Consider the following 25,881-nt stretch of genomic DNA (forward strand, 5'->3'; position numbering starts at 1 on the left):
GATCAACTGATGAAAGAACCCTGCAGTGCCAAAACTTAAACCAGGGAGTTAAGAAGAGATAGTCCTACAAAAACCATGCTAGAAATTCCCATACTACATACTTTAACTTGACAAGCCATTACAGCTCAAGGGCCATAGTTTCCCCTTAATCCATGCATTCAATTCCCATTAGTGTCAGGGAGTTCCACTGTGGGCCTAGGAGAGTATTTGGTGATTTTTTTATTTATTTATTTATTTTTTTACAGATAGCGGCTCTATCTATCTATATTCCTCAAAAGAGGTATCTGTATCTCATTACTTAATGCAGGTTTCAACATCGTCTTGTAATTTTGTGGCATTGAATGAAATCCCACCTACTAAAACATGTAAATATAATATCCTAATAGCAAAAAATGGGTTGGGGGAGGGGGAGAGGGTTTCTTTTGTCCTGTGAGTTCCTTCGTTTAGTTTACATTTATTTTCATTCACAGGTTAATTGTAGCTTGAGCATTGCAAGTCATTGTGAAGGGCTACCTGAGCTGTCTTTAATGAGGGTTCCTCCAAAGATACTCCAAACTCAGCAACATACTCAATTCCCTTTTCAGTTCCATTAGTAATATATATGAGAGTAGGTTCATAATAAGGGCTTCAACAAATGCATCATTATCATAGTGCTAGAAAGGAGCTGAAACGAAATAAATATGGAGGGTTTTCTTCCTCCTTCATATGCCCTCACCACTGTGTGCAACTCCTGGGATTCCTGGATGGTGATGCTGGGGGAAAGTGCTCAGTCTTGGTGAAGAATCCTGAGGAGAAGTAGGGCTAAACAAAGGCTTCTCAGGCTTCTTCATTGTAGGAGAAGACATATCTGCAATGGAAACCCAAGAAAACAGGAAAGTTAGCCTAGAGTCCACATGTTACATCACACAACACGACATTTTGTAAATCATAAAATATTTATATTCATGCTACTTTTATAAATCCCTGTTCAGTTATCCTACTCCACTGTAACCAATAGACTGCTTTAAAATGATTGGTTTCCAGCATAGGCATGAATAACAATTCACTGGTCTTTGGCCTTCAGAATAGAAATTGCATTCTCTTCATGCCAGACAAGCAAGAAAGTAAAGAAATCCATGACCTCATCAGTTCCCTAAATGTTTTTCAATTCTACAGAACTTCATATCCACTTAGCTGATAGTAATTTATTGTAATCTTTCTTGGAAAGCTGCAATCACGTGTGGACTAGTCGCAACAAAAATTCCATTTTAAAGTATTTGCTATTTTTTAACACAGAAATCCATCCTTTATCTGACACTGTGGAACAGTCCTAAAAACATAGGATACATAAGCATCAGTATTCAGAGTCTCTGTTTCTGAAGTAGGACATTCCCACCTCTTCCTGCCAGCTTACATCCCAAATCTCTCATAACATGGGGATAACACAATGGCCATTAGAAATGAAGAAATGCTATTACAAATGATACTATAAAGAGTGAGATCCTGTGGCACCTTAAAGACTAACAAATTTATTTGGGCATAAACTACCTGCATACACGGCTACCCCTCTGGAACTATAAAGAGTAAACACATATTTTGTCTGAAAGTTTAATTAACAGAAGGTTACTTATTCTACTTCAATCTGAAGTTAAATTCTTTCCCCCCATTTAAATTATGTATTGCACATATGTATAGCATATATATCATGGTATATGAGTTCAGCTTGAACTCAATGGGTCTACTCATTTCTTTAACATTAAGTTCATTCTTAAATACTGTACTTTGCTGGATTGGGACAATCATGCATCTGGGTTTTTTTTTTTTTTTTTTTGCTAAACAGACCATGCTACTTTCATTCATGCCTGTGTCAGTTTCAGACTAGACTACTGTATTGTGCTGTATTTTGTGCTACACCTTAAATCCACATGGAAGTTGAAGACAGGACAGCCCTGTAAAATAGAGTGCCTCACTTTGAACTTGTTCAGCAAGTGCTTAAAGATCTGGGGGAAGTTTAAGGTGTCGGTATTGATCTAGAAAACCTTACAGGAGCTTAGGACTTCCTAGCTGTGAGACTGCTTCCCTCTTCCTGCCTTCTACCACAGTTGAGATCTGTGGAGACCATGGAGCTGGACCCACATTAATATATAAAAGAGGGAGCTGCTGGCAGGATGTTCTCTCTGAAGACTCCTATTTTAGGAATATGTTTTGATCCAAAATAGCCTGTATTTGCTGAACTTCAGGGCACAGTGCAAGGCTGCTGAAGAAGCAAATTTTGTCCAGGGAAAACGATTACATTGTTTTATTTCTGTGTTGTATGGCTATTCAGTATTATTATAACATTATGAGGGCTGCTGTATGTTTTGCTTACATTGATCTACTGTAATTTTATATTATTGTCAAAGACACCTGAGTGATGACATAGGTGCCTCTGGTCATTATAGAAATGTATATAAACAAACTGATATTTGAAAGGAAATAATAAAAAATATTTTATTTTTCTACTTCTAATAGGTGATAACAAGGACAAGATTATCAAATGGCTAAGGTTTGGATTATAAAATTTATCTGATAAACTACATAAACCTTTTAAAAAATTGCTTCTAGTGTGGTAAATGAGTCGGGAATAGGTATTTTATAATCCTATAATAAAACCTGCACGTTAGTTCATGATTTTAGGATTATTTCATTTTTTTGATCAAAGGACAGCACTAGCTTCTTAATTTCTTAAGACTCTTGTTTCATATAAGCACAAAGACCTTTTCACCACTGCAGAGAGGGAAAGCCGTTACATCTTTACAAAAGACATTGGACAAAATTAACCAAACATTTGTCTTTGTTCTGGGACTCTTCCACTAGCGTGTAGTGTACCACTGCAAAAACATTCCGACATTACTGTATGAAAAACCAGACAAGTGCACTAATGGCCTATAGCTGCAGCCTTGACTAACACATTGCATCTACCACTGTCTGTCACAAGACTTATCAATAACTGAATACTTTCATAAGACTCTTTCAGCGGCACAGTTATTTTACTATACCATATGCATAATACCACAAGAAATATAGAAAAGATTGAATTTGATTTCCAGTTTTAAATATTGCAGCTAAATGTTCATTGGGAGAGATCAAACACCTATGAGGTAGGAGGTGAGGAGATTTTTCACTTAAGTAAAACTGCATTCAATAAAAGAACTTCTGAAAGAATGAACTAACTTTTGCTGCGAGGTTTGGAATGTATCTGCAGCTCTAATTTCTGGAATACAATAGAGATTTAATGTTGTTTGTGACAGTTACTTCATTAACTAAGCCAAAGCCTTTTTGGTTTGTTTTTTTAAACCAAATATATTTAAATTGTTTGAAAGAAGAATGTTATATGAAGTGCAGTGTAATCAGAGTTTCCATTAACCCCCCCAGTGGCATCGCTAATTTGAAAGAAACTTACAAAAAAGGAAATTGGTGACTATTACAACCTTTGTGTTTTGCTTTTAAAACAATTGTAGTGAATACATACAGAGTAGCATAAATTACAAAGCAAAACTGAATACAACCCTGAGACTATTACCACAAGGGATGATGGTCTCTAGATGAAAGTGAAGGCTACTGGGAGTCAATATTGCACAGTTTTTGCTGGCATATGAATTCCCATCACCAAAACCAAAACACAGACTGTGTACTTTAATGCAGAAATGCCTGCCAAACATGATACACCATGGAGTAGTTTTAGAAAAATGTCATATATAGCATTCACAACTGTAAAGACTGAATGGCTGAAATACATGTAGCAGCTTCTTTGTTAAAACAATGTCCTTAGCATTGTGAAGTAATTCAGATGGTCATTTCCCCCCTTGTTCTCCCCTTGTATACACTGACATCATAATGGAGCATTCATGGTCAATTCACAGTGGAATAACAGATGCAGCCTACAGGAGAGCCAGAACAAAAACTGTTTGTATAGGTTATAGAGAGAGACCGCAGTAGACTCCTTCTTGACCAAAAAGACAGGCTTCTAACTCTGGTAAGAGTACATGACCTTCATTTTCTTCAGAGGATTACCAGTTTTGGAAAAAGATATGTCATTACAGCTTAGGGAGGGCAGTTTTTTATTATCCTTGGTTTATTTAAAATGTGTATTGTCTTTAAATGCAGCATAATTAGCTAAGGCAATCTTAAGAGTTCATGTAATTTTTACTGATAACTGAAACACTTACAGAATAAAAATAACTGATATTGTTTTGCTTTTAAAACATTTATATTAACCAAGAGTTACACTTTTGTTCCTGTAGCTTTAGCTATACAGTGATAATTAGATAACCAAGTGACAGAAAGAGAATATAAAAACTGGTCTATTTGTATTTTCTTCCAAATGCTCTATGACACCTGATTGAAATAAAATTGCTAGTTTTGAGAATGAAAATATAACACTGTTTTCAGTGTGACTTATTTGTACTAGTTGATTCTTTGAAAAATACTTGGCACATATGAAGAGGAGAAAGGTACAAAAATCATCAGTTTAGACAAAGCTACTCTGTTTATCATATTCTATCACCATAAATCAGAATAATCCATGGCCTTCTCCTGCTTAGAATTTTCTTAAAATTTTAATACCAAATGATTATACTTTTAAGAATTCACATTGCTGTTCAAATTATTCTTGCATAATATCCTCATGATATCATGGACATACAGTATATACATCCCCAGGCTGAGGCATGTTATAGATGTTAAAGCATCCCATGAAAGAGATAAAGGTTTATGCAAATAAAAAGATCAACTCATCTCCCAACAAGGTAACTCCATCTACAAAGGAAGGAAGAAGAAAGTTGGTGTGAAGCATAGCGTATGCAGCCTGCTCGTCGGCAGCTTGCACAAATGGTGCTCCAGATGTATATCTCTTCAAGTCAGCCCAAGGCAACAATTTCGATCAATTCTAATGTGATAAAATGCTGCAGGGAAAGTGTGCAGAAACGTGTTTACGTCAGCCTTTAATTAAACTGTTGTTCGCTTCCAAAGAACCTTAGGAAACACTAATGAGACATGAGTTTCAGCAATTTCCTCATCAAAGCAGAGACCCTCTCCCTCAATCTGAAGCAGCCTGTCATCCAAGTAGCTCCCTGGATAAATGTCACATGGTGCACCAATCGGCAAGCCACCTGTTCATAGAACTTTATTGGAGTCAACTGGTGAGCCAGGGCAAGTTCAACCACCCACCTGCCTGCTTGAACACTTGCTCAGTTTTAATGTACAGCACAGCAACACGTTAACTTTTCTATAATGCTGGTGCTCCAGTGTGAAGAGATGATTAAGTAGAAATAGAGAATTAATAATATTAAATCTATTTAATCCAATTTATTTTCTGTCACTTCTTATTCAAATCTTTACACTCCTTAAATTAGCTAATCTTTCTTTGCAAGGTACACTCCTGCAGACAGAAATCTGTTAGAAGTGTTCAGAACTCAATTTTAGTATTCTTGTTCATGTACTTTGAAGCAAAAGATATGAAATCAACAGCATTACTGAAAAAAATAGAAAAGATGCAGCTTCATGAAACTAGCAGGATCAAGGGACTTTTGAAAAGCACAGTAGAGTTTAAATATGGGTGGGGGATAGGGGGAACACAGGAGCCAATCAGCTAACCAAATCTCCCATCCCCAGCCATGAGAAGGCAGCAAACCTGAAGGAATATGGGCAGCCACACCCACTAATCTTGCCACTTGTGTACTTTCCCATTTCCCCCTCCACCTCACCACCACCACCAAACACACTCCTATCTTCCAGGCACCGTGTTGCAACCCCTGCAGCCCATTCAAGATCCCTCCCCTGTTGATTACGGGGAAGGGACATTTGCAAGAGATACGGCTGGGGCGGATTGTGATCTCAGAATACATCCCTTCTACACTCATTAAACTCCATTGGGCCTGAGTCTCCACTGCTTGCCCCTTGTATAGTCATGGTCACCTGTGCAAAATGGGTATACAATATTACCAGATCAGACTGGTAGTGTTTCACATCCATTTTGCACAGCTGAAAATGGCTAAACAGTGTAAATCAATGAAGAATCAGACCCACTGAGATCAGTGGAATTACTTCTGGTTTATACCAGTGTAAGAAAGCAGAATCAGGATCCCAGTTTCTTTATACGTGGGGTGTAATAACTACAAGCCTGATTTTCAGACATGCTGAGCTCCTACTGACATCAACTGGAGTTGAAGGGGCTCAGTCATGTACTCAGGCTTGTGGTCATTACACCCCACCTATAAAGAAACTGAGAACCTGATTCTGCTCTCTTACAGTATTCTGAGTATCACTTCTGAATGAAGCAGAGAACATCAAAAATTGTTACAATAGCATCTCACATGCATACGTTCACTTCAAACAAAAGATTAGAGTGGTTTCTTTTCTCTCTCTCTCTCTCTCTTTTTTTTTTTTTTTTAAGTCAAACTCCTCCAAACTTGATGACTTACTGGGGATAGATGTAGCAACTTTTTGAGTGACACCCAAATATACACACTTTCAAGGGGATTTTGGAGGTCTAAAGATGAAGTTAAGATAGGCACATTTTGTACAATGGCTGTGGACAGCTTTGTGTCTGAGAAGCAGCCTGGCTGGAGTTTGAACAGAACTACTGCTGAAATTTTAAAAATTGGTGCCAGATCTATTTTTGCTTTTCCGTCTCTCCATCTTAGCATAGATAGAAACTATGTGCATATTTATAAATAAATGTAGACTAGGATAACATTTCTTTAATATGCACACACTCATTACTCTCCCATCAAGGAATTAATCCACTTTCTCAGACCAAATGCTTCTCATCAACTTCGAAGTGAGGGCTTTGGCTGAAATGGGCTTTTGGATCAAGCCCAATGTTCTTACATCATCTTTTTCTCTTTCGTAACGGAATACATTTCATCGTGTCGAAATATTTTCTAACCAATTTCAAATTTTTTTTTTATTTCTATAGGATGAAATGTACACTCAGATACCAAAAAAGAGGAAAGATGATGTAAAAACATTGGGCTTGATCCAAAATCCCGTAGTAGGCCATGGGAATTTTTAGATAGGAGAGGCAAACTACTCCTCCATTTCCCACTCATGCACAAAGTCCTATAGCTCTGAATCACATTATCAATCTGTTATGCTTTCCAGTCCCCATATTTTGTTCTTTTAATATTTGTATGTATAAGTTATTGTCAAATAAACCAGTACTTTGTTTTTAGTTTCTGCACCATATATCCCTGTCATGCCCTGCCCTGCCTGGGACATCTGCTCTTGTAAGGAGCTACAGTATCAACATTTTACACAAATCCTACTCTGACCAGGAATGCATTTTGAGGCTTATCAACCTTGACAATATCTCCATAAATCAAAAAGCAAGGGGAAAGTAAAAATAAAATATTGTATCTGAATGAGGCGAGTGTGATGGAAGGATTGCAGGAATGTGATAGTTTACAGAGAAATTTCATTCCCCTGTTCTTCGGTGCTCATATACACAGTATGTTTAAAGCTGCATCTATAATCCTTCATATTGCCCCAATACACCAAACTAGCACAACATGCCACCATATGAACAAGTAACATATTGATTATTACTATTATTACAATCTAAATATCCTCTGATTACAGCACAGGTTGATCTAATTTTTACTTGTGAAGCAATGAAGAACAATTCTTGAAATTTGCATAAATATGTACATTAACATTTGAAATGTATAATTTATTGTATTAGTAACTATGTTTTAGCACACCCAGAAACTTGAATAGGCATCTTTTTTAATTATTATTTAAATCTACTGTTTTAATTTGGTTCAATTAAGACCAATGTCATTTACTGTATAGGGAAAGAAGAAGACAAAGAAGACATTGTTCTCATTTTATGTGTGGAGGAATAATATGATTAAAATCATATATGTACACATATATGCATCCCAAAGTTATTTTAAAAAAATCCTTAAGAGTATGACAGGATATATGGACTTAATCCTATAGCAGTTGTTTGATGGCATCATGTGACTTGTAGGTAATTAGCTGCCATACTGAAAAAAGGATCTTTTTGTTTACATTTACATTTATTCCCCACTAAGACTGCTTTGAAAGCATGGCAAGCTATGCTGCAAGAACAGTATGTGATAATTCTGTACCATTTCCTCCAAATCTCTCTTCCTGAAGACTAGCACCCCTTTTGATTATCAGAAAGCAACAGTAATTTTCATGTTAATGGGTCGAATTACTTACTCTCACATTATAATTTAACTGACAGTTCTGACTCATGAACAAGGCTTAAACACACTTTGCCAGGTGGGGAAAAAAGTAATTGTTCAACACAGAGTATATTTTACTATTGTATCATTCCTGGTGTTAACCTCACTTTAAAAAAATGGATACTAAACCCAAATCCACAAATATTTACTTGTTGTCTTACATAAAAATCTCTCTACAAAACAGTTCTACCAGTATATCCAAACATTTCTGAAACTAAAACTACCCCATAACACCTTATTAAAACCCCTCACATGAGAATGCATCTTACAGAAAGAGGCACTAGATATATACAGGGCCATTTTTTTCTTTACTCTTCAGAAACATACTTGTCTATTCCATCATCCATCAATCATCCTTTAAGTGATTTTATTCCAATGGACAGGGAATGATAAAAAGCATCCTGGGAGACTGTGGAAAAATCTAATTAAAAGAACCAAACTGTACAGGACTTTGAGTATATTTTAGCCATTTATTAAATAATGGTATAGGTAAATCACTGAAATTCACCGCGACTCCAGGGAAAAGCTCTTGGTCACAGCATCTTATTAGTGCTAAGAATCCAAGGAACTTGCCCTATAAAATAAAATCAATATTGTAACCTTAACTGTAAGAGTCAGAAAGACACTGGCAGATTTCTAATTTAACAAGATTACAGATGAGTTTTGAGATAAGACAATTTGGGTGAAAGCTATTCATTTAGAAAATATTCATGCCAAGACATCTCAAGGTTTTATTGTTGTTAATATTATTATGATCTATATTTGTAGTAGGTTAGTATTATTTAACAGATGTGGTACATTAGCAGATTTATGGGCACATCTGAGAAGTGGTCTGAAACTCCAGTGAAATAAAAATCATTAGGCTTAGGCTGAACAATTACAATTTGACATGGTTAGCATGACGGTGGGAGAAAATGGAGACGAATGTAAGGGGACTATCCGCCCCTCACTGAAATTTAGCGGGTTTTTTTGGTTGGCCCTCTCCCAGAGCCAAAAGAAAGGCAAAGGGTGGATGAGAAATCAAGATCCAGAGACTGACAGTCCCCAGGGCCAATGGGAAGAAGCCAACATTCCAGGTCAGCCTGATTGACAAGCCAATGTGAGCTGTGTGAGATGGAGCTAAGGACAGAGCAGCAGCCTGAGCTGAGCTGGGGCAGAGCCACAGCAGCCAGAGGGGCCAGAGGAGCAGCCCAGAGAGCCGAGCTGGAAGCAGAACAGCAGCCTTGCTGAGGCAGAGTGGAGCTGGAGCTGTCTGGAGCTGAGTGCGCTGAGCAGCTGCGGAGAATGAAGGGGGACCCTGGGCAGCGAGGGCCCAGGGCAGGGAGACGCCACTAGAAAAGAGGTCTTGCAGGCCAGACTTGGAGGAGGATTCTGGGGAGAAGGGTCCAGCCACCTAGAGCCTGAAGGTGTGCGGCCACCGCCAGAGTCCGTGTCTGACCCACAGTACCACCGTAGTGCAGCCAGGGCCTGGTAAGGAGGCCTCGGACGCATGAGGAACAGATTGTGAACTTCCCTTGAGTTCCAGAGATGGCTGTTTGTGGTGTCCCCTTGCCCACACGGTGGGATTACTTGTTTCTTTTAATTTCCCCCCCCCTTTTTTTTATTAGTTGTTTTTTAGTAAATTGTATTGCTTTGACCTATGTGCAATGATCAGTGGTCAGGGAAACGTCCCGTGCAGAACTAATATCCCGGAGTGAGGACACCCTAGCCCCTGTCCTAAGTGACCACAACAAGATTAGGGGTCAAGCCTCCCAGGATCTTGAGCCCAGCCTTGTTGGGATTACAATGACTCTGCCACATGGGAGAGCAGAAGGGGAGTCCTTGAGGTCAGACAGACTTCAGAGTAAAGGGAGTGGGAGAAAGGACTCAGACCCTTTGGCTAGCAAAGGAACGGGTAGTATATGAGCCAGGAAAGTTCTCCACAATAGTGGGACCATTCCCCAACTACTCAAAAAATGAAGGTCATCTGTTCTGTGGAGCAAGTTCAGAGCAAACAAACAGTTATAACTCTGATTTGGTTACTACATGTAAAAAAATAGCCAGGTATATGCATAAAATATGTTTGGACTAAGCCTATATTTCACCCTTTCACAAGTGTACCATTAATGAGGTAAGAAGAACATGCTATTCAGGAAAATATAAGACTCTTCTGAGAGGCTGAATGCCAATTCTTACAGAAACTTGAAGGCATTCCACACCTCATAGGATCAGGGAATTGAACCATTGACTTCAGTGGGCCCAGACGTTCATCCTTAGTTGGTAAAATCCACTGATACACCCATTTGCACCTCCTGAGGATCTGACCCCTCTGAGTGAGCCCTATTACTTTATTCTGCTCATAGGTGAGTTTAAAGTTAACATTAAGATGAACTGTAGTGTGTTCTCCCCTGACAATGGATCGTATAGTATCCTTGATGAATGTGTGAAACTCTCACTGATGTTAGTAGGATGCTATGTTATTATATTATTCATCATATATTTATTTGTCATTGTCTTTTCAAAGTAACAAGTCTTTGAGAATTGCTTCATCTGTTCTCCTGAGCCCAGCTATCAAAACTCAAAAGGTAAGAAGCACTTTTCACCCTGATTAAACTATTGCTGAATCTACTGCTAGCATCCGCAAGTAGGTTTACAACTGATACTAAGGAAGCTTAAGGCAAATCAGATCCCAATTTACTTTAATACTGGATTAAGAGTCATATGATGAAAGCTGACATTGAAAAATCAGGCATATGTCAATTTCTAATTCTTAAACCAAAAAGAAAGTAGGTCAGAAACGGGTTTACAGTCTCTCATACAAAACTTCTACACTAGTGCTATCACTGTGATGCCAGTTTTCAGCATCATGACTGCCAGCAGGCTCAGGAAGGCCAACTGCAATTAAGAACTTTGATTTAAAATACATTTCAAAGCTTATTCATGATTAAAAGGGCTTCTTACCTTAAGACTGTTGAGGTTAGGAAAATGAATAGTGTTCTTTCAGGTCAGTGTCTGACTTTGTTGCACATAATATACTTAAAAATAACACAGAAAATCAAGATATATGCATAAGAAATACATATATTTATTACAGAGCACTTTGAGATATTAAAAAGAAATACAAAACTGGATCTAAACAAAATTCACTTGCAAGATATAAATCAGCATAAAAAACATTCTTTGACATATGAAGATTTTGGGATTTAGACTGAACTGAAGACAAACACATTTAACAGATACTCATCAGGTAAACCTTACAAGATGAATGCATCTGTCTATGGAGACTATGTATTTCTAAAGCATATGTTTTAGCCTTCTGTAAGTGTGTCAGGAGTTGGAAGTATTCTTGAACTCTGTCCAATATAGGACACCAGACAACCTAAGTGATCTGTTATATTTCTCAATTCCTGGACAGCATTAATTACTTCCTCTTTTAATTCCCTCACTTCAGAAATTAAAATATCAATTTTAGATAGTTCATGAGAAGAGGGCCCAAGAAGGAAAGTTCCATCAGGAAGGGGGCCAATAGGAAAGGAATGTCCAATGGGTGGGGAAAAAGCAAGAGGGGACAAGTGTCCAGAAGAGGGATGTCCAACAAAGGGGGCCTGGGCCTGAGAAGATGAGCATCCAATAGTTGCTGGGCGGTCAACCGGTGAAGAGAGTCCAGCTGTTTCTCGTTTAATGGTATGTTGGCATCTTGATTCTTGACTGTTGGTGGATGTGGGTGAAGTGTGAGAGAGTGAACATGATGAGGAAACTGTAAAATTAAAATTTATTTCATTGTATATTGACTTTCAGTATTTTTGAATATCTGACTTCTGTAGAATTCCTCATAAATTTCTAATTATATAGCTTTGTTATGATGTATATCATTCATAAATGTAGGTTCTACATATTTACTTCAAACAATGTTGTAATACTATGATAAACATAGATTTACAGTATGACTTTAATTGAGTTTTTGCTATTATATTAATATACTTCACAAAGCTAAATTTTGGAGGTAAAGGCATACATGTATATATAATGTACTCTTCTTAAGTTATTCCTGTCTCATTTCATTTAAAAAAAAATACTCAATTACTTACCAGACAATGAATCAAGGGTTTCTCCACCAGTTCTTTGTTTATCTTTTTTTTTTAAAATAAACTCAATGAGTGACAGCCTGTTTGTCGTGTTTTTAGAAATTCTCTTTTCCAAATGTAAGGGGAGTTTTCCACATAAAATGTTATTTGTTGAGAATTTCACAAAAATTTACTATTGCATTTGTGCATCCATTTCACTAACATTTTATTCCTGCATCACAGAAAATTGGAGTTTTGTCTTAACACAGACAGATGTACAGAGTTCATCATGGACAGCCCGGCAGAAAATGAGTAATTGTTAGATTTTAATGTGTGCAGCCATGTTATACTAAAACAAATACACATTTCTGATTGGTAGATGTGCACTTAAGCTTGATTTAAAGTTCACAAAAGTCAATGAGAGACAATCAACTGTCGAGTAGTGATTTGCAAAAGTTTGTATCTAATTTAGACTTGATATTTCACATTCCTTAAATCTTATATTTCAAAAGATAATGTGAAAAATTGTTAGTTCTTATAAGGAGTCTTAATCCGTATGTCTCTAAAACTTCATACAGGAAAGTTATTCCAATCTTATAGATGGGGAAACTAAGGCACAGAAAGGTTAAGTGACTTTCCCAATGTCACACAACAAGATTAGAACCCTAGTCTCCTTCATTTCAATACAGAGTCTGATCCATTGGATTGTGCTGCTTCTTAATGGATGATAATTTTTTGCTTTTTATGACCATATTTTAGAAAAGATCTTTGCAGTAACAACTGTATGCCAATTATTTTTTAAATCTACTATAGTTTTTCAAACTGTTCTATTTGTTTTGGTAAGATCACATGAAGAGTACTGTACCTCGTATTTTTTATGTACAAGCAAATGTAACACTAATTATATGATCTTCCAAAAATGGTTAACTGCATGTATTTTTCAAAAGAAGACAAGGCTGCCGGGTCCATAAAAACAATTAAGAAATCACTTCCTTTTTTTAAAGAAATTTTTTCAGAATCTGCTCTTGGGGTAGCATATATTTCTATAGCATTCCCAAACATTCCCAAAACAACTGGAGTAAACCATCAAGACAGTACAATGATTTCACAATCAGAAATAATGATAGGCTCTCTCTCTCTCTTTCATAAATGCTTATAATCTGGCTTCATCAAATATAAAAAAGAAACTAATTTTGAAATCTAACGTTGGTTAAAGAAAATGACTACATTTTTGCACAACAAATCCGCAGTCTCTGTTTACATTTTGGAGCAATTGTCTGATGGCAAGAGAAGAGCTATGTTTAGAACAATAGCATGCACAATAATGCATTCAACATAAAAAATTAAATATGAAATGACTGGCCATTATTGTTTTGATCAACCCAGAACCTCTTCGATTTGATTTTTGTTTGTTTTGGTTTTGCTTACTTATTTCTGTTCTTCCTTATATTTTCCTATATTTGACTCTCCTAGAATACTCTTGAAAATACAAACATCTTTAATATTATACGAAGGTCTCTTCAGAAATAGTTTGAAAGTAAGAGGAGTTGATGATAATAGTTTACTTATTCAGAAAGTTCTGTAACTGTAAAAGCAGAAGGTTTGGCATTTTACCGATAATGAGTACAATGTAGTATGATGAGTATTTCACTAGTGAAATTTTACTATCCCCCCCCAACAGTTTCAAAGCCCACTATGCATCCTAGCCAAACTGTAAATCCTCCCTAGTCATATTCTTCCCTTTCATGACATACGCTTACACATTACAGAACTTGTGCAAACAGCGAGGTTTATAATGGAGTCAAAGACACTGTGGCTTTTGACCATGTCCACCTGCCTCATAGTATCCATCCTTCATGGGGAATGAGAAAAAGTCAACCAAACTTCTCCACATCAAACATGACTAATAACTCACTAAGTGTTAATACATTATGTATTTTTATGGTACACACTTCAAAGGGAGTTGGACACCTAACTCCCCTTAACTCTTTGAATAAAATACTTAAGCTAGGAACTCCAAACTTGGTTCAGCACTAGAGTTTGTACCATTGCCACCTCCAAACCCTTAGTGTTATCACCTTGTGGCTGCTTTGCAAATGATAGCACAGCAAGAGAGAAATATTTTTTTTATGGTAGAGATCTACCACCTCAGTTTCTGGAATCCACTATTTTCTTGGAGGAGGACGTAAAGAAGATCTCTGCTGGCTTAACTACTTCCCACAGGAAGCTTCAAACATTGAAAATGTCTCATGACTAAGTACACAGGTCAGAGAATTGGGTCCTTCTCGGGACACACGTTACAGAACTGAGTCCATCACGTTCTAAATGGAGCAGGTGAAACCCTCTTCAAACTGAAGTTGATAATGCTGTAATTTAAACTTTACTTCTGATTGTTTCTACTTTTGAGCTTCTAGAAAAAGTTAAAATTACATTAAAATGAAAGAAAGGCTACTTACCAGTATCTTGTAGTACCTCTGCATAGTCACACTTGTAGGATGTGAACACTTCATAAATGGAGGATGATTCATATTTCTGGTATTGATGAGCTTCAGGAACCTTCTAGAAAAGCAGTGCCTGTTGGGACTGTCTGAGCACCCCCTAATGGCACTGGATGTTCAAAGTTGTGGCTAAAAAGGACCATGTGATTCTTCAAGTGCCTCATTTTTTTCCCACTATACCTCAGAGTTTAATAAGAATAGAACTTCGTGGAAGACAGGAAAATGTTCCTTCTTCCTTTATAACAGCACTGAGTCCCTTGGCACAGAAACCTTCACTGAGCTCTGTCTCGTCTTTCTTCTGCCTTTGAGCAAAAAGGTAAGCAGTATCAACACAAGGCCAGGCCCTGACTGGACCTCCACATTTAAATAAAGCTTGGTACTGATAGGTGAGTGCTTGGAGCGAGGATCTTGGGGTGGCAAGATCAGATGGTGCACTGAGCAATCTGCCATGGCCACAGATGCCAGTTCCTGGTGGGAGCAGGAAGCGGTACGCACTCACCAACTTAGGGTATCCCTATACATCAAAGAAAAACACGCAGCTGGCCCGTGCCAGCTGGCTCGGGCTCGCGGGGCTCAGGCTGTGGGCTGTTTCATTGCTATGTAGGTTTCTGGGCTCAGACTGTGGCCCAAGCTCTGGAGCCCTCCTACCCTGCTGCCACCCACAAGCAATAAAACAGCCCCTTAGCGCGAGCCCCAGTCAGCTGGCATGGGCCAGCTGTGGGTTTTACTTTGCTGTTTAGACATATCCTTAGATGAGAGATGAAGCTCTCTCAGTTCTGGGGATAGCCGCAGAACCAGACATGGTGCATTCCTCTGGCTTGGAGCCAAAGACAGGCCAGGCACAAGAGGCTTCCGCTTCCCCACTTCACAACAAACAATGGCCTACTCTGTCCCTGCCCAGAATGGGGGCCTGTCTTCAAGATAGATCAGGTCTGTCTCAAAAGGCCTCTGTCAAAGGAAATCCCAGAGCCAAGTGTGCCAATCCTTTTGGGCCTGAGGTCTAAAGTCCTGACATGGCAAAAAACGATGCAGTGAATGGTTTTCCAAGAGGAACAGCAGGTATGTGAATACAGCTCTGGACAGGCAAAGTGACATGAGGTACACCATTCAAGCCCAATCTTTCTTTTTGAGGGTCTTTGGGGTCTTGATTAGATATGGTACCATGGAACTGAAATGGAGACAGTCCAGGAATCTAATTACACAATAGTGCAGAAAAATAGTAAATGTTCTTTGTGAAACTACCTAAAACAGTCTAAACAACAGTCAAAATACTAATGCTACTAAAATCTATTATTAATAACACAGGGAAGTCTGGTTAAAAAAAATCTAAATTGTATGCACAGAGCCAAGGTCCCTACACCTGCAGCTACCTGTGGAAGGAAAGGAACAGAGGTGATTGGGGACTATACAGGTCAAATCCAAACGTCTGGTGCTGCAGAGTGGGAGCTTGTGCAGTCCAACAGGCACTGCATTTCTAGAAAGTTCTTGAAGTTCACTCAGCAGCAGAGGACTGCATTCTTCAAGTGGAAATATGCAGGACTACTCTGAAGAGGAATATCAGACCATTTTCCCTAGTCATGTGATCAATTTATGTATCGAATGAATAAAGACATGCAGGATACAATACTATTTCTCATAAAGAGTGGGTAACAAAAGGCTGCCATGGCAAAACAGACAGCAGTAAACAAAATAAAACTAACAGGAGTATGCATCCTTTTGGGGACTGCAAAACAAGTCTATTGCCCTTGCTGTCAGCAGTCTGGGTACACAAAGTCACAGGCTAAATACATGCATTGCATATCTTTTCATTTTTTAAAAAAACAACAGTAAATTTTGAAAATAAGAAAACACTCTACACTAATGACTGGAGGGGATAGGGAAAGAATAGCAATAAAACTAAAACAGAACTAATAGGAAAAAAACCCCAAAATGTTAGTCTCTAGAAACCAATCTGAAAAATAGACATCAATCCCTAATTAACAAGTAGCAGGAAATAGGATACTCAAAGATGAGAATACAAGAATTCCTCCCGTCCCAATGACAAACAATAAAAACAGAGTTTAAAAAAAAATTAAATGAGGACAGGGAGGGACATCTAAAATCAAGAGAGACAACAACACCAAAACAATACAAAGGGGAAATGCAACTAAATTACTTAACACTCACCACCACCACAACCCCTCCCCGCCACACCCACCCACACACACAGAAAAATTTCTAAACGCTGAAAAACCCAATTTTTTTTAACATAAAAATAAAAGCACACCAAACAGCTAGTCAGAAATGGAGAGGTTGGAATTGACTGGTGGGCAAAAGACTGCGTAGAGGGAGCTAAATATCAGGAGGGGGAGCTAAAGAAGGAATTTACATGTCTGGCTCTGTATTCTGTCTCTACAAGCTGTGCTCCATAGTGCATGGATGTCTCCAAAGAACTTTATAGGGCTGACAAGCCTCAAGTACACAATCCTTTGAACCCCACGATGATTAAAACATCTACAATGCATGTACTGGGACTATCATCACACATTACATATGGGAGGGAACTTTATCTTGGCATTAATGTTTATGGAAGACCAAGGTGACAACAGTTACATATGTTAAATAGGCTTCGTGGTCAGTTATTTCCCTCTAAAAAAAAAAAAATATATATATATATATATATATATATATATATTGTTGGATCCTGACAATGTATTGCAAGACACATCAGAATACAGACAAAGACACCAATGTTACATGAGGATTCTTTAGCGCAGACTCTGAGCTCAAACAGAATTCTACTGAAGATAATGGGACTCTGCCCGGGTATGAGGGTCTGCCTTAATGCAGAATACCAGTGCAGAAACTGAGCCTTCGTAAATTAATATTGTTCCAACCAAAGTGTGCCAACACTGCAGTTTTACTCAGCTAAAAAATAAAGATATTGTTCAAATCCTGTTGGAACCGTGTAATTATCTTTTATAGACTGTACAAAATATAAATTTGGTTTTCAAGGAATACTTCATATGTAATAAATGTTTTCATAATAATAATACAATTGACTGTGGAAAAATGATTATGTGATTGTTCATGCTACCTGACAGTTTATTTATAAACATACATTTGTTTAAAAACACAACAAAAATTTGTTACAAAGAACAGCTAAGGTTTATGCATCTTTCCCTCTCCCCCCCCCCCTTTTTTTTTTTTTTGAAAGCATGATTGTATTGCAATTATGCAAACAGGAAGAGGAAAATCTATACTACTGATGTACGTTTGAACCCTTGGATATAAAATGGCCCTCATGTTACTCACCTTGATCTCTTTCATGCCATGTCCGACTCCCAGCAGCTGGTGAATTTGGAGAGGGGTAAAAGTCTCCAGTTGGGCTTGGTTCCATATTTTCATCTATGGAGATAGTTTTGGGTCTTTTGCTGTTGAAATACCAAGAGTGTTGGTATTAAGATTTATGTGCAGTTAGGACTGGTACTGCAGAGGATTTATACAAATTTTTCAACACTGAAAGTAATTTGGCTGTTAAAAGAAACATCACCAAAACAAATGTTAAGCCTGACCTCAAGCATAGGTCACACAGGTGTGTTCTCAGACAATGGTGCATGCATTCCACATAAATATTTACATTATATATTTGGCATGTGAACAATAATACACAAAAAAACCCACTGTGGAGAGAATTTTCAATCTCTACATGTTCTAAGTCTAGAGACACATAAGACCAGGCCAAACATCCAAAATCTGCAACCTGCTATAAAAGGATCATGTCACTAGAATGTTAAATTCTATACATAATTCATTTAAGGGGGAGGGGGGGAGAGAAGAGTGTTACTGCATCCCAGGCAAGACTTCAATTGCTCTAAATATGCTAACAGAAGGAAAGCTTACTCTACCTATTCCACCAGATCATAGAATCACAGAACAGAATAATAGAATATTAGAGTTGGAAGGGACCTCAGGAGGTCATCTAGCCCAATCCTCTGCTCAAAACAGGACTAACCTCAGCTAAATCATCCCAGCCAGGGCTTTGTCAAGCCGCAGCTTAAAAGCCTCTAAAGATGGAGATTCCACCACCTCCCTAGGTAACCCATTCCAGTGCTTCACCACCCTCCTAGTGAAAAACATTTCCTAATATCCAACCTAGACCTCCCCCCACTGCAACTTGAGACTATTGCTCCTTGTTCTGTCATCTACTATCATTGAGAACAGCTCCATGCTCCCTGGAACCCCCTTTCAGGTAGTTAAAGCCTGCTATCAAATCCCCCCTCATTCTTCTCTTTTGCAGACTAAACAAGCCTAGTTCCTTCAGCCTCTCCTCATAAGTCTTGTGCTGCAGCCCCCTAATCATTTTTGTTGCCTTCCGCTGGACTCTCTCCAACTTGTCCACATCCTTTTTGTAGTGGGGGGCCCAAAACTAGACACAATACTCCAAATGCCGAATAGAGGGGAATAATCACTTCCCTCTATCTGCTGGCAATGCTCCTACTAAGAGTCCCAAGTCACTTTTCAAAGAGGCCTGCCCTGAGACAGTCTTTTTATTTTTGATTCATTTTAAATTAAACTAAAGGTCTGCATTTCAACCTGCATCATTCAAACTGAGTCACTCACTTAACTTAAATCTAGTAGGAGAAAGGCAAGTTTCTTCTTATCTACACATTCTGAAACTGCTCAGTCACTGAGAGAATAAGCAGACTTCCAAAGGATAATGGAGAACCAGGCATGAAGGGTTTAAAAATATTTTTTTTTAAATTAATTATGACAATACCATGAGGATGAATTTATACTTTTTAATTTAAAAGGTGAATTGTAAAGCTGAAAAGACAATGGAGTTAAACCCAGAAATGTGCATAAAACCCCACAATAACCATACTATGAAGGCAGGGCAATCTAACCTTGTTAGTAATTATTTCAAAAACTTGGAACTCCACCCCCACCCCCGCACACACACACACGTGGTTCCTGGTTCATTGATGATGCATTACTCTGTGGCACTGCAGATATGCAAACCATGCTAGCTGCGATAATACAGGACATTATTTTAGGGTAGCTTAAGCCAACCAAGATATTCCAACGGGGAAAGCAAAACTCATTAGTTTCCTAAGCCAGAACAGGAGCCCAAGTTTCCTGGACAAAGCAGACCCTCCATTCATGCATCTTACCCCCCTGTGATGCTCTCTGCCTCTCCTAAGGTGTTTCATAGTCAGAATCCAGAGAGGTGGAGAAGAGTAGGACAGAGTGGGCTGAAGCAGGGAGTAGGTGGCCTATCATCCCTTCACAAGCCTCATGGAAATTTCCCAGGAAAGATAATACAGCTCTTGCCTACAATACATGTTCCACCAAATCAGCTTCTGCACTGGGGAACTCCCCCCACTTAAGGGGAGGTCCTCAGGGAACCCACAGCTAGAACCATGCTGGGGTTGGCTCTGGTCCCCTAGAGTTCTGTGAATCTTGGGGACCTATCTCCTGGTCTATTCCACAGAAGACAATCCTTGCCTTGTGTGCCACTAGCATTGATGTTACAAATGATACCACTTCACTCTAGTTTTGGAAATCACTTTCTAGTGGTCTAGTAGAGGAAGCCACATTCTATTGGTCTATTAGATCTGTTCCAACAAAATGGGAGGAATTCCAAGAGGGAACCCTGAAATAGTTATCATTAGCCTTGGTGTCCTCCTGTGGGAGACGGAGATCTGGCATCTGGTGCTTCATATCCCCACAATTCAATTTACATATAACATGGCTGCCATTTCTTTTTCTTTTCTTTTCTTTTTTTTCCCCCTTCCATATGCTATGCCTGACCCAGGATGCTGAGGATCCCTTTATCGGGGAGATTATCTGTCACCACCTTCTCACCAGCCACTGAAAGTTCTGGAGCATTCAGGTTTTTCTCACAGAGTTATTTGGGTTGTTTTCTAAAAGCTGGAGAAATCGGATTGCCCCATTGATTTGCTTCCTCCATAATGAGGGAGCTAGGAGGACCAAGGAAGTGGTATGAAGAATTTGTAACAGTTTGGGTGGGTCCTCGAAAAAGAAATTCCATATCCTTAGAGGGGAAGTAATATTTTTTATCCCCCCTCTTGCAAGTGGGTGGAATGGTTGCTGGTATTTGCCAGGTATTGTTGGCCAGCTCTAATAGTGCTTCGTCAATCGGACACTGGTGCCTCATATGTATGTAATCTAGGCACCGTTGGTATCGCCAAGAAAGATTTTGCTGGTGAGCTCTTCTTTTTTGCCAGTTCTCTCTGAGGCGGAGTTGAGGCTCTTTTCTACACAGATTTTTCTGCAATTTGAGCTCTTCTCGACTCTGACGATGAGGTTTCCTGGCCAGGGTCAGAGGTGGGTCTCAATGACTTTTCCATTAAAATGAATTTGAGTTGGAAATCCCTGTCCCTTCTGGCTCTGGACTTTAGGTTCTTATAATGGGTACACTTTTGAGATATGTTTCCCTCACCCAGACATTGGACACATTGACAGTGTCCATCTGATGCTGGGATCGTGTCTCTACAGGACATGCAACTTTTAAATCCTGGTGAACCAGGCATAACTAAGCTAATACTACCTAAAGGCTACCTAATTATTAGGATGAACTAAAGCTAGGAACTGCTGAGGGCTCCATCTCACAACCGCAGATGGTTAAGAAGGAACTGAGGGGGTCTGGTCGCGCACGTGCCAAGCGAGGTGCCAATGGTGCCGCGAGATAGGGACAATACATGCAGGACCCAGACGAGCACTGCTGATAGAAATCTCTGATTGAGGAAGCGCCAACACCTAAAGTGGAGCACCCACAGGGACACCACTCGAAGAAGAACCAATATTTTTGCCAAACACCAATATTAATTCTTTTAAAAATATATTTACCTGCTTGGTGGAGAGGACAGTGACCTCTGTAGATTTACACCCGAGTTCATATCATGGTAGTATGGCTGGCTCGAAAGCTCTCCAATCGGGAAGTTCACTCCAGTTCCCTGGGTAATAGGCGCTGAAGAATACATTATTAAGAAGACTCAAAATTAATCTCTAACATTTTGACCATTCTTTCAATTTTTACATTAATTTTTTTTACATTATAAATTGTGTACCATTTTCTGCCTATTAAGGAAATCAAGTACAGTCAAGTTGTGTTAATGATTACATACCTTAAAAACAAATTAACTATTCCCTTCCCCACTGCCCACAAAAAAATCTCTGACCCTATATGCAGTTTTATTACTGTATATTATTGTTTAATAATAAGTAATGTGGAAATCATGAATGGGAAAAAGTGACAGACTGAAATACAAAATTGAGCATGTTGTAAAAGGGCACGAACATCCGTGATCAGTTATTCATGCCAAAAGTAGCCTTACATGGAGAGAGCATTGCACTGGTAAATTTGCCTTTCAGCAAATGATACAGATATTGTTTTTGTGTATATACATACACGTGCTCTGTTATCTTTACCTTTGTGTACTGCTTGTGCATTTTAACTTCAAAAATAACCAAATATTGTATAACATGTCTGAAGCTTTGAATTTTCCTAACAATTAAAGCATACTTCTGTTGTGGCTTGAGGTTGAACAAACACATGGGAAGAAGTCCCACAGAAACCACATGCTTTTAAATTTATTATTAGAGGGATATTATGTGTAACGCTGAGAAGCAGAGGATTTGCCATAATAAGGCAACACACACCACAATCTTGATTTTTTGTAGGTACAGCCAAATGCTTAAAAGTGCGTGTGCCCGAGTTGTTCAGACAAAACTTCTCATGAGCATGTGAAACCTATATTTCATATATGCAAATCCCCAATTTCTGAAAGTACATTCAGTGTTGCACATGCATAACTTGGATAGCTATAAAAAGTGTATGTGCTTTTATACACAGGGACCAAAATGCATTCTTGGATACACATGTATAACTCTTATTTAAACAACAATTGATTTCAGTGGGTGTTAGGCACACAATTTGGCCCCAAAACTCGCTAAGATAAACAACAAGCAGTTTTACTGAATATATTCCATGCATACTTTATCTCACATCAGTCCCGTACTTCCACTGATTTTAATTGAATTAGTCTTGATTTACAGTGACGAGAGAGCAGAATCAGGCCTTTAGCCTTGCTGAATTAAACTCGCAGTATGTCCTGTCCTAGCATGAACTAGCGCTAATGTAAAATCAGGAGCAGACAGTTTTGGGGGAGAGATTCGCTCTCATCTTTGGTTGTCCAAGAGTCTTCATCCCGAGTATGGAAAAGATCTTCCTGGAACATTCAACCATTGCACTATTAGTTATAAACTCCATATTCGTCACTGTTAAAGCTTTTAAATTCTGAATTTAAGTAAGTTCTGAATTCTTATTTTTTTCTTCATTCCTTTCAAAATTAAGTCTTAAACAGAAAGAAATGAACAGCATTTACATTAAATATAAGAAGGAAGTGCACCAAAAACAGGAGTAAATAAAAAAGCATATGGATTTTAGATTATTCTTATATCATATTAAGATTTTCTGTGACTTCTTGGATGTTAAAAACAGGTGATCTTTCTATTTATAGGCATTTTAGTCACAGTTTTCTCCTTTATATTTGTTTTAACTCTTACTATCTGTCTTCATTTACAATATGTAATCATGTGTAACCTTCTGCATCTCTGTATTGTGCATGCTCATACATGTACTACATATAACCCCAAACCCCTGGGGGACAAAAGGGTCATGAGATTGGAGCAAAGTAAAAGAAAAGAGACTTTTGATGATTCAGCAGAATTCCAAAGATCTACCATGGATAGAATGACCTGAAAAAGTTGTAAGTGCATGAAAGGAGTTGTTTTGTTACATATGATAATTTTATTGATATCAGTTCTGTCCATTGAGCCATGCATAGCAAATGGATTTAAGTTTTTAATAAGAGGTTTGATTTGGAATTTGAAAAAACAATAGAAAGCCTTTTACCTGCTTTATTATAAATGTATGCAAGATGCACTGTGACATCACGCACAAGATTAGCAAAATTCTGTGACATCAAGTATTTTCTTCCTGTCTTAAGGCCTGAAGCAAGCTCCATTAAAATCAAAGGAGAGCCTTCAATTGACTTCAGTGGACTTTGGACTAGGCTTTTAGCATGTGTTAAATCATTAAATACAATTTGTTAACTTACTTCTGGACACTCTCACGAGTTCTGACACGTTGAAGACACCAGATTTTACAAAACTATCCTCAAGGTACCCTAAAAAAGATCATAATATTATTGTCAACAACTTACTTAGAAAGGCAAAAATATATACACCATCTAGTAGCAGAATCAACAGAGAAAGTACAAAAAATGATGAGAGCAGTACACAGGCTGTGATTAGAAATTGAAATTAAAATCCAAATTATTGTGTGCAAAAATTGAGATTCCATAGGAAAAAAGATTCCTCAATATATCAATGGAAATTAACAAGCAGTATATTGAAGTTACAGTTAACCAACTGGGAAAAGTACATAATAAGCTCCTTTCATTATTCTTTTCAATTTGAATGGCAGTATCAAAATAAGAAGAGGTTAAAGCACTTTCTGTTAGATCACGCAATTTGGTAAACTATCCATCTCTCCTGGGTAAGTTTCTGGTTTTGAATCTAGACCAAGATGGCAGTGACTACAAGTTACCATCTTGGGGCCTGATTTTTCCCCTTTGAAGTCAATGTGAGTTTTGCTATTGACTCAAATGGGAGCAGGGCCTTTTAGCTGTTCAGTGGCATATGTGAAATCTATTGAGTTTTTTAGATAACTATCTAAAGGCCAAAACACAGATTTAAGAACCTAATTTTAGGAACCCATGTTTGAAAATTTTGGCTTCTACCTATCTATTTATATTGAGAAAGAGAAAAGATTCTCTCCCCTCTACCACTGAAATGCGGTCATGCCAGGAGATGATGCAGTGAAACAACAGCTAATATCAAACACAAATTAGCACCATCCAAGGGATGTAGCTACATAAACTTTAAATGTAGAATCAGGAAACCAAGGTTTTGTCTTCCATCCAAGTACTAACTAGGCTCACCATGCTTAGGCTGAGATCGCATGGAATCACAGCCTTCGGAGGTATAGATGCAATCCTTCAAGCTTTTCTTTAGATTTATTGGGGGTCTATAATACACTTGTTACATGTATGAAGCTCCCATTAACATTATTGGGAGTTATCCCTGTGCACTGATTGGAGAATACTTTACATTTTACTCTGTATTACTTGATATATTCCATACAAAAGAAAGCGTATTTTCCCTTTCAGTTAAAAATGCATTTTGCCCCAGATGTTTTGAAAATTATACATACTTCACCATTCACATTATATATGGCACAGTATAAAGCCAAGAGCATATATAAGTGAGTGCTCTTACATTTTTTTCCCCATTAAGTAAGATCTTGGAGCATATTCCCTATGTTTAGCATGAGTAATACCACTAACACACTAAATACCTTACATAACAGTAAAATCTTAAAAAGGAACTTTTAAATGGATTAAAGTTGCAAATCATAGTTGATGGCAATCAAATTATCTGGAATGGGCATAACATGGTAAGATTTGACAACTCTCCTTTTATATATCTTTTAAGGAACCCAATACCTTCCACTTTCAGGTAATTTAGCAATATATTAAAGTGCTGCTAAAGTCAGAACAGTGACTGTAAAAGTGGCACGCTTTACTTTACAGAACTTTCCCTGGGTGCATTCAGAGTAATATTTGCTTACTTTTCTTGTTGGGGGAGGGGAAGTGTTACTCGTGACTGAATGGTTAACACACTCCACTACAATTCTAGAGGTTGTAGGTTTGAGTTTTGCTTGATCTGACACTAAAAGGCCACCTTTTGTGAACCCAGCTCCAAAATGGGTACCTGATCTATCAGGTTAGGGCAGTCAAATTCGATGCTGGCCACATCACTCCCCTATGTAATGCTGGCTATGAAATTGACATGCCTTACCCACATCAGCATCAGGAGCTTGGGGGAACTCTGACTTTGAGAACCAGCTCCAAGAGACAGCTGAAGTCTATTCTGTCCCACATAGCAGCAACAGAATTGTTAACCAATGCATGCGTAAAGAATGCACTTGCCAGGGCAAGCTGGAAAATGTTTACACATCCAACTGAGCTCAGATTA

At 38.3% G+C, this 25,881-nt stretch overlaps 1 protein-coding gene across 5 annotated transcripts in view; it reads right to left on the reverse strand.

Annotated features, from left to right (window-relative positions):
* Positions 1 to 25,881, reverse strand: part of NFIB (nuclear factor I B) — a 219,707-nt gene that overhangs the window by 56,478 nt on the left and 137,348 nt on the right. For all 5 annotated transcript variants that reach the window (XM_067553103.1, XM_067553107.1, XM_067553104.1 and 2 more), the window contains exons 4-7: positions 23,901 to 23,969; positions 21,628 to 21,748; positions 18,070 to 18,188; positions 716 to 847 (exon numbers count right to left, since the gene is read on the reverse strand). In XM_067553103.1, coding sequence (XP_067409204.1) covers positions 716 to 847; positions 18,070 to 18,188; positions 21,628 to 21,748; positions 23,901 to 23,969 — 441 coding nt within the window. The remainder of the gene's footprint in view (positions 1 to 715; positions 848 to 18,069; positions 18,189 to 21,627; positions 21,749 to 23,900; positions 23,970 to 25,881) is intronic.

Source organism: Emydura macquarii, unplaced genomic scaffold (genome assembly GCF_026122565.2).
Source record: "Emydura macquarii macquarii isolate MOO-44397 ecotype Brisbane River unplaced genomic scaffold, CSIRO-AGI_Emac_v2 contig_1451, whole genome shotgun sequence".
NCBI classification, from domain to species: Eukaryota; Metazoa; Chordata; order Testudines; family Chelidae; genus Emydura; species Emydura macquarii.